Source organism: Mytilus galloprovincialis, chromosome 3 (genome assembly GCF_965363235.1).
Source record: "Mytilus galloprovincialis chromosome 3, xbMytGall1.hap1.1, whole genome shotgun sequence".
NCBI lineage: Eukaryota > Metazoa > Mollusca > Bivalvia > Mytilida > Mytilidae > Mytilus > Mytilus galloprovincialis.
Genome location: NC_134840.1, coordinates 53297644 through 53308815, shown reverse-complemented (window position 1 = coordinate 53308815; position 11172 = coordinate 53297644). Strand labels below are relative to the sequence as shown.

General features: G+C 31.9%; 1 protein-coding gene across 1 annotated transcript in view; it reads left to right on the top strand.

Moving 5' to 3' along the window:
* Positions 1-11172, top strand: part of LOC143068302 (acetylcholine receptor subunit beta-like) — a 52322-nt gene continuing 41150 nt past the window's right edge. The window contains exon 1 of the mRNA XM_076242241.1: positions 1-52. Within this exon, the coding sequence (XP_076098356.1) occupies positions 16-52 (37 nt within the window). The 5' untranslated portion in view covers positions 1-15. The remainder of the gene's footprint in view (positions 53-11172) is intronic.

The window sequence follows — 11172 nt, the reverse complement described above, 5'->3', positions numbered from 1 at the left end:
CGAATACGATTGATAATGGAAATACATACTTTCATAACATTCATACTTCTTGGTAAGTATATTTGGATTTTTTTTCTATTAAAAAGGTAAATATTATTATTAGCTCCTTGGCTCAAAATCAACATAATTTGGATTGATGTCTTTCGTGTTCTAGTCACACTGATGTTTTCAACACATATCACAATTGTTTAAGACCGTTCCTTTCACTAGTTTGAGAATACGTATTTGCTAGATGCCGTTCATGATACAATTATGTTAGAAGAACATAAACGAATAGCGGTATCAACAAATTGCTCAAAATTTAATTGTTTGTGTCCTTTTTACGGTCAGGATTCAACAATAAATGTCTGTTTAGTGATGCTAAGGAACCAAATTTATTTTTCTTCATTATAGCGACTTACTATGCATCTTACTTGACTCTAATATGTTCCATTATTCTATATATTGTATTGTATTACATTGTATTGTATTAAATTGTTTGATTGTATTGCTTGACCCTTATGGGTGTAATTTTGCAATAAAGATTAATTGTAATGTTTTGCTATTTAAACTATTGATAAAACATACTCCTTTTAAAATTGTAATAACAAATTTTTCATATTTTTAAACATTTGCTCGTATAAATGATAGAAATATCTTTCAACTCGTTATGATGACTTTTTTGCCTAGTAATAGTGATATTAAAAAGAAACAGAAATACCAAACTCCAATGAAAATTCAAATAGGAAATTTGCTTTTCAAATGGTAAAATCAAAAACTCAAAAGCATAGTCAGGCAGATGATCTATTCCAGTGACCAATTCACCTTTTTTTGAATCCAAAAGACTATGGGTTATCTCACTGTGTGTACACCAAAATGAAAATAAAGTAACGTCATTGGTTGAATTTCCATTGTTTAGAACGTTTTAAACAAATCACACATATTGGTGAACGTTTTTGACAATATTACCCAGAATGCATTAGATTCTGAATGAACTAATTGTATCGACCACAGAAGTAAGCAATGAAAGTTAACAAGTTGGAGAACCATTCTGAGATATCTTTGAAAATCACACGTTGACATAGTGGTAGAACATTCAACTAATAAGACATGCATAGCTACCAGTATTTAATATATCACCTTTAAATGTTTGATTGACCACAGATGTCTACAATTCCGATTAAATAGGGGACAGAATATTATACATATGCTTTTTGTAGAAAGGAACAAGTACTTATTATTCATGTGTAAGTTTTATTTTGGTTTTCAATCTGTTTAACTATTTACGTGAGTGACGTGCTTGGTCTAGACCAATAATCCAAATCAGTATCCTCAACATCTGTTATCCTTCAATTGCAAACTTTTGAATTAATACAATGTGTCAATTATCTGACCATTAACAGATCTAAAGTCATTATAGCCAGAAGTATAATACTTCCTACAAAGAAGAATTTTAATAGAATACCATTCAAAAATAACAAGATTGTTTTCAAATAAAATTTGAATCAAGTAATGAGATAAACAACAAATAAACTTCAAGCATAATAAGGATTTACTTTTTGCCATTTTTGTTTGATTTGCTAGTTGTTGTGAACGTTAAATATATCGGCAGTACCTTTTTATAAATGTAACGTCGTTCCCGGCAAATTTGACAGTTGCCGATTTAACGTTACGAAATGCCGCCAACATGTGGCGTTCGAATAACATCTTTGTTTTCTAGCTTGTTATGAATCCTACATTTCTTTAGTTACTTGTATTTACATGCTTTATATTGATGAATCGGTGTCGAGACTTATGACATCGTGCTTGCTTTCTTTATAATTCATATTTATTTACGCACTGACAGTTATTTACACGATAGACCTTGACCGACAACGAACTATATTCGTACACGCAAGGATAAGGCGTGCTAAGAACTATAAAAACCGGACTTTCCTTATAACGAAACGAATTTGAACCGAGCTTGAAAGAATCCAAGAGGTAATAACGCATACATGAAAAACACATTCAAACGTTTTAACATATTTTATTTCATTTACCTGTATTTATTATCATTGATAATAATAATCTCTAATACTTTTAAAAGTTGTTTAGTCATTATTTAATATCCAGAAACCAACGATATTGTTTTTAAATTAAAGATTGGCAACAATCTTTACACTGGTGGCAGCGAATTTAGTTTTCTTTTTTAAGAAAATTTTAAGAACTTACGTGAATATTTTATAAGGCATGCAATTGTTAAGTACATACATTGTTTCGGTCCATATTTTAAGATATTTCGTTACACATAAAAAAAACTGAACTTAAAAAAAAAGACACTTCAACGAAAGCTGAAAGAAATAGATAGTACAGTTGGTGAACATAAATTAGATTATAGTATATATTTAAGTAATTTAAATTCAATAAGGATAAATTCTAATCCAAGTTGAAATACAATAGTTATTGAGTTTAAAAGATATCAACAAGGATAAATTTTAATCCAAGTTGAAAAGTAATTATATAGTTAGTTAAATTCTATATCAACAAGGATAAATTCTAATCCAAGTTGAAAAGGAAAAATATATTAGTTAGTCAAAATCTATATCAACAAGGATAAATTCTAATCCAAGTTGAAAAGGTTATAATTTAAAATTCAACAAGGATAAATTCTAATCCAAGTTGAAAAGGTTATAATTTAAAATTCAACAATGATAAAAATTCTAATCCAAGTTGAAAAGTGATAATATAGTTAGTTATAAAATAAATCAACAAAGATAAATATAAATCCAAGTTGAAAATAGTTAAGGGTACAATTCAACAAAGATAAATTTTAATCTAAGTTGAAAGTTTCAATACAATAAAAGTAAATACCATATTCAACCAGGATAAATTTTAATCCAAGTTGAATTTAAATTTAGGAGTCTATTTTTAACAAGGATAAATCTGAATCCAAGTTAAGTATTAGACTATAATTTTTCAAAAGGGTCCAGTTGTAAAAACTATAGTCTATTTCAAAGTTGTAAATTAAAGTCTATTTCAAAAGTTTCTTTTGTACAACAAGGATAAATATAAATCTAAGTTGTAGATATAATAATATTTGGATAAGGTCAAAGTTGAAAAATTTATAGTCTATTTCAAATTTGTTATTTATATAGTCTATTTCACAAAGTAAGGATAGAATCATAATTTAAAAGGTGTTTTTAAAGTAAGACATAGGAAATTCTTTTCGGATTTCAACAAGGATAAAAAGTAATCTAAGTTGAATAATTCTGAAAAAGTACAAGATTAACAAGTATAAAATTTAATCCAAGTTGATAAGTAAATTGAAACGCTTGATTCCATTTAGCAATTAAAAGTAAAATGTATAATTTAAGAGACAGATCTCGTATACCACAGGGGTCCAATTCACTAAGTAGGGGAATTACCACATTAGCTAGTCCAATCATTTCCATTTGGTCTGTTGCATCTACAAATATTGATACCTGCTCATTTGGGGATGTCACTTCTCATAATTATTTAGCCTCAAACCAGGCTATTAATTTAAATCAGGGGGAAATAAATATAAGCCCCAGGCCATTTAGTAGTACTGGGAATAATATTCAAAGGGAAGTAAGCACAAACCCATTTCTTTTTCCAAATCAAAGTAAGAGTGATAGTGCTATAGCGACTATAACAAGAGAAAAATCATGTGAGAGTGATGAAATAATAAAGATGAGACAAGAATTAGAGGCATTAAGAAATGAAAACCTTCAGAAATCATATGAGAGTGAAGAAATGGTAAAGATGAGACAAGAGTTAGAGGCATTAAGAAATTTTAAGAACCTTCAGATGAAGAATAATGCTCAGCATTTCACTCAGATTAAATCTGACCCTGTTATCAATAGTCAAAATAGTTATGCAGAGACCCAGCAACGTTCAACAAACTCCTGTAACAATATAACATTACCAGAGACCAAGCAACGTTCCACCACCTCCTGCAGTAGTACAACATTGCCAGAGACCCAGCAACGTCCAACCTACTCCTATAATAACACAACATTGCCAGACACCCAGCAACGTTCTACACATACATACATGGATACAACATTGTCAGAGACCCAGCAACAACCATCATATGCCTATGCAAATACGACAATACCTGAGATCCAGCATCGTTCAAACTATTCTTGTACGAGTACAGTCATGCCTGAAATCCAGCAACGTCCAGACTACCAGCAGTATCCAAACAATTCCTCAGTACCAAACTGGTTACCTAGGCAACAGTATGGCAGACCACAGCAACAGAACCATAATCATGAAAACTCCAAGATATACAATGGGAGAAGAAACAGAGTGCCATTTTATAACGGCAGAGATCCTTCGAATGCCTATTTTATGCAATTCGAGCTTATTGCAGAGATCAACAGATGGGATACTGATACTAAAGCCATTGAATTAGTAACAGCACTTAAAGATGAGGCAATGGTTTATGCTTCCTACCTCTCACCAGAGACCAAAACATCTTTCTTTGGGCTATGTGCAGCTATGTCGAATAGATTTGGTGACCATGGATATCCAGAGACGTATAGACAAGAATTGCACACATTAAGGCAACAGGGCAAAGAAAACATCCATGAATATGCTTCCAGAGTAGAAATGCTTGTCAGACGGTCATTTCCTACTATTGACGTAGCCACTCACAGTACATTGAGTGTAGAGTACATGTTAAGAGGATTACCCGACCAGAGCATTGCTATAGAATTACTGACAAAGAGGATTACCAGTATGACTGAAGCTATTCACCAGGTGACTTTATATGAAACATATAAAAGAGGGAATAGAGACAGAAACATTCGTCAGCTTAGTACACAAGAGACTGTTGGTTTAGATGAAGGTGAAGATGATATTGAAATAAGGAAAGTTGGTGGGAAAAGATATGTAACTGAGGAAAGACTTACGCAATTGGAAAGAGGGATGAAAGACTCCATCACCCAGTCAGTAGGGGAGATAATTCAGAAAGAAATGACAAAGTACTATGCACAACAGGATTATGACAGTATGTCATGGCAAAATAAGCACGTGTATGGAGACCGTACGACCAAGATGAAGAATCTCAGATGTTTTAACTGTAATGAGGATGGCCATTACATAAGAGATTGTCCAAAAGAAAAGAGAAGCCCCTATCATAAAGAAAACAGAAGTGGTTTTATAAGGAATGATGAAAGGAGTCAAAACCAAACTGAAGAGTCTTTAAACTGCTAAGGGTTGAGACTATCGACCAAGTGTCAGCCCCTCAACATGATGAAGAAATAGTTAAAGAGACTAATTTAAAAAAAGAAGAGAAACCTTGCCAAATGAAAGAGCATTTGGTTGAACCGAAAACATCAGTGGGTACAGTTTCTATAAAGAGATCATTTGAAGAAGATAGCCTAGATATACAGGACCTAGATTTAAGCCTTGAGATGTTGTTTGAGGAGTCTAAGGAGATACAACAGAACACACCAGATAACACACCAGAGGAGGTAATGGGTAGTGCAGAAACGATCAGCAGGATAGAAGAGAACATTATCACTGATCGGGTGACAGCAGCTAGCATTGCAGTTCTAGTGGTCATTGACAAGATTGTGACGAATACAGTTATTGACACTGGATCGGAGGTGACTGTTCTAAGTGAGAAGTTGTATGATCAGATTCCTGAAAGTAAACGGCCAAAACTAAGGAGAGCAGCAAGAGATTTGGAAGTTGCTGAGGCCGGAAAGAACATGACAACAGGAGGGATTACAGAGGTGAAAGTTAATCTGAGGAGTGAAACATTCAAATGGCCAGTTTATGTAGCGCCCATTGAAGAGAACATGTTATTAGGATGTGACCTAATTGATGAAATGAAAGTAGCCAGAGTCGGAGAAAAGGACACCAATTCTGGGCTTATCATTTACAAAGAAGCGGACAGAAGTGAGTTCCTGTCAACCAGAGATTCAATGGAAGAGCTGGTAACGGCAGATGACAGAGAACCCATGGTAGCAAGTACGCAGGACATGTGTGAATATATAGGAAATATTACAAGTGCAAGTTATTAGGGTAATCAGACGGACAAGGTCGATGTTCAAATATTGCCTGAACTTTTGCAACATGTTACAGAAGATAATTTAAGTGTTACAGATGAAAATGTTCCTGTTACAGAAGAAGACGAAAACCTGTTCTGTCAGAAGGAAAAAAATAGTCAACTGAAAGATAGTTTCCGTAACACAGATTTAAACCAAACTAAGAAAAAACTTGAGAATGAAAAACATGTAACTCAAGACGCACATAAAGATTGGAGAAAAGGGAAGAAAAGAGCAGTAGAGGATACAGAAGGAGAAGGAAAACAAGATACACAGACAGACCAAAAGAGACAACCAATAATACAGTGAAGCTGTTGGAAAAAGAAGACGTTGAAAATTTTAAAAACATTTTATTATACAGAAATTTGTTGACATTATTTATATGTATATTGTTTTGTATGCCGTTGGTACAATTTTACCATTACACGTGTCATGAATCGTGATAACAGGTTATTCGTGATCTAGTCGAAATTGACTGGCAAAAACAAATTTTCTTAATTTGAATATTCTATTGAGACAGCAGGTGCTTGTTCAAAATTTTGCATTGTATATATTTAATCTGTCGTAGTTATTTAAATTTCGAGACGAAATTCTATTTTGACGGAGGGCAGTGTTGTGAACGTTAAATATCGCGGCAGTACCTTTTTATAAACGTAACGTCGTTCCCGGCAAATTTGACAGTTGCCGATTTAACGATACGAAATTCCGCCAACATGTGGCGTTCGAATAACATCTTTGTTTTCTAGCTTGTTATGAATCCTACATTTCTTTAGTTACTTGTTTTAACATGCTTTATATTGATGAATCGGTGTCGAGACTTATGACATTGCGCTTGCATTCTTTATAATTCATATTTATTTACGCACTGACAGTTATTTACATGATAGACCTTGACCGACAACGAACTATATTCGTACACGCAAGGATAAGGCGTGCTAAGAACTATAAAAACCGGACTTTTCTTATAACGAAACGAATTTGAACCGATCTTGAAAGAATCCAAGAGGTAATAACGCATACACGAAAAACACATTCAAACGTTTTAACATATTGTATTTCATTTACCTGTATTTATTATTATTGATAATAATAATCTCTGATACTTTTAAAAGTTGTTTAGTCATTATTTAATATTCAGAAACCAAAGATATTGTTTTTAAATTAAAGATTGGCAACAATCTTTACACTAGTCAACCTTTGTTTTAGGTTTTTGATTTGCAAATACATTGACTATGACATATAGGGCACCTGGTGCAAAAACAAAAGTTTAATTTAGATTATTTTTCTGCCGATGTAGTTCAATTTCTACTTCAAATAAAGCATGATTTGTGTCTGAAATTGTCGTATTTCTTTTGCATCTCACTTTTTTTTTAATTTAGATTTGTGTATAAAATATGGATCACAGATTACAGATGTTATACTATATTATGTACATAAATTGATATTTTAATTATTTTCATAAATTACAGGTGTTGTACATACTATGATTTCTCCACCACACAATTATAGTATAGAACTAGAAGAGACTCTGAGGACCGAGTTGTTTACTAACTATACAGTACAACTAAGACCAAGCCAACAAGTCAAAGTTGGTGTTAGGTTTAGTCTTTTAACAGTAAACGACTTGGTATGCGATTTTAAATTATTTTACATTATATAGTAACATGTGTTTGATATTGTACTGATTAAGATTATAATACAATGTTGACTGGGGTACCCCTATTTTTGTCATTTTTACCTATTATCATTTGTTTTTGTTCACACATCATTATTAATATAATGTAATTTTCATGATACTGTCATACAAGATAGAGGTTAAGCTAGCTTTAAAACCAGATTTAGTCTACATGAAAAAAATACCTGTACCAAGTCAGGAATATGATAGTTGTTATCCATTCGTTTGATGTGTTTCAGTTTTTGAAATTGCCATATGCTTAGGGATTTTTCGTTTACAATTTTTATTTTACTTTTTAATGATATTTAATGGTAAAGGGTACGTCCCCGAAGGTATCACTAATCCAGTCATCAACACTTCTGTGTTGCCATGAACTAACGGTCATACATTTATTAGTGTTGTCAACGCATTACTTGGAAGAACTGCATATAAAATATTAAAAACGGTACTCGGTTAACTGGACTTTTTTCTAATGAATAGATTTGCTACAAATGTGTATTAAAATCAATAAATACTTTTGTTCTATATAAAAAAAATATTGTCGTGTAATTAATTTGACCGACCAATTATACAGTATTTTGATTGCTATTGTTAATCCAAACGACATAAAATTAATTGGAACTTAAACAACTTGTCTATTAGCACGGGGCAAGATATTAAGTAAACATAATTAGTAAACATTGTTTTTTAAATAGTAACTTTAAATCAGTAGTCCGATCAAATTTTACAATTTACTTCATTATTTTATTTTTGATCTAATATTGCGTAGACCTACATCAGAATGTGCAACCTTCCATCGTGCAAGGCTTAGTCATAGTTGAAATGAAATACCAACTCAAAAATTCCAACTCAACATGAAAGTAATTAATCATGTATACTTGATGATAGGAGTATCAGGCTTAATCATCTAAACACTCCACTTTATTTTCTGAGACATACAGAAAAATGAAAGAATCATCGGTTTTCGACATTTTCAATTCGACGAGATCAAGAATTTATTTATTTTTTAATCTGAAGTTATTACAAACGCCTCAGCAGATACGATGTATTGGATTATAAACATTCAAACTTCGCCAGGGCCTCAAGATACCAAAAGACAAATTTCAATTTATTGTATTATAAAAACTTACATTTGTAAGGTACTATAGATAAGGCATTGGGACATCAACTTAAACTACTGCTTAACCGGTTAATCGGTCGTACAGTAATCTGAGTAACCGGTTAGTCAAAACTGTACGATTTGACAACACTTTTTTTTATAGTTCAACTGTTTACAAAACATTGATTTGTTCGAAATAGGATTTTCAACCTCAACCCCATAGCTGTTTATTGTTTATTGCCTAACTTTTCGAAGTTTTATGCTCTCAATGGTCATCAACTTCTAACTTTATTTGGCCTTTAAACTTTTTGATTTGAGCGCCACTGGTGAATCTTTCATTTTGTAGTAAAGACAGGGACTGGCACACTAAATTATAAGCCTGGTATCTTTGATAAGTTTTTTTTATAATAGTTTTCAAAATATCTACTTTTGTACCCCGATGAAATCTGTACAATTTCATAGAATGTTTGCAGTAGTTTTTCACTTGATCCGTTGATTAATAGCATTTGATTTTTTCACTTTTTTAATTTGCCTGGGAATTGGGTAATTTTTGTTTTACATTCATCCCTTTTTGTGTTTTAAAACCTCATAGAAATTAATCTCAGAATTTCCAAATCAGGCCGTCGTTATCTCTTATACTAGTGTTGATGAGTGTACTCTGAAGTAGATTTCATTCTGCAACATTACAAAATATCCTTGCAGACACGATCGTTGGCAATATAACAAAAACCCATCCCATTTCATTTGATTTCGACGAGTTAATCTAAATCATAAAATTCCAGACGCAAAAACAACCGAATAAATATAATAGTTATCAACAAGTATATTCGACTTCATAAAGAAAATTCAGATAGGTTATTGCTAAAAGAGATAGATTTGAGAAACTGTTAATGAAACGATTACGTATCTCACCAACGGAGAAATGTACAAACCAGAAGACAGATAACAGGGACCATCAACATTAAAGAGTTGAAAGTTGATAATAAGAAATAAAAGTACTAACAGTTTCACAATATATCTTTGGCTTAAAGGTCACATTGAGAAAATCTGTAAAAACAAAGTTTGAAAATGTCAAAGTTTTAATTTGAAAAAATAATCTAAGAGAGAAAATTTGTAGCACCTGCTGAAAATGTTGAATATATTTCAAATAATGTCCTTTTATAATATGAAATTTTGTTATAATCTGATTCATCACAATAAATACACACAAAAAGTTCTTATTTGTTGAAATACCTTATGTTGACTCCAATACGAACATAAACGATAATAAGCAGAAAACTGAATATAAGTCTTATAAGCAAAAAAAAGAAGTTGTACATTAGTTATGACTACAATAGTTATAAAACTGAGAATGGAACATGGGAATATATCAAAGAGACAACAACCCGACCACAGAGCAAAAAATGGCCGAAGACAAAAACTCGGTATTCAACGCAACGAGAAAATCCAGCATTCGAAGACTACTTAAGCTTACCCCTAAATGAAATGTGTACTAGTTCAGTGAAAATGGACGTCATACATAACTTCAAAACATATAAATGAACTAAAATTAAAAAAACATACAAGAGTAACATATTGGGTAGGGTTAAACATGTTTTATGAGATCTTAACTATCCTCCTATACCTCTGGCCAATGTAGAATAAAGAAACAAACAGCAATACGCACAGTAAAACATAGTTTAAAAGAATCCCGAGCCCGATATCAGAACAATCAAAGAAATAAACTAAACATAATGACAATGATACATAAAATAACAAAGGACTACTAGCAGTAACTTACATGCCATCTCCAGACCTCAATCAAAACGATTGAAAGATTATGTCTTAATCATATAAAAATTAGGAAAAATCCCTCCCGTTAGGGGTTTATTATCATATTATAATAAAATGTATGCGAAGAATATTACCGGTATCATGCCAACAACTTTATAGATAATCATAGATAGCTTTTTTATATTTCATTATAAAACATCTACTCCATACAATAATGTTCCTGCAAACTTTAATGTACTCCTCTAAAAACTCAACATACTTAATTTCGATTTGATTCGCACCTGAATAATAACTGATATAATAAATAAAGGCTTCAGTAGTATACCGCTATTCGAAATTCATAAATCGATTGAATACAAGACAAATCCGGGTTACAAACTTGAGGTGGTACCCGACACCTTCATTAAAATTTATTTGGCTCGTTTAATTTTCACAAAATTTTAACAAAGTATTCATTTTGACCCTTTGACAAAAATATAAAAATTTCAAAAATTTGAATCAACCATTTTATCAGAAAAATTACACTGGTTATAGAGCAGTTTGACAAACACTTATTTTGATGATTGAGAAGCTTAATATTCCCTTAA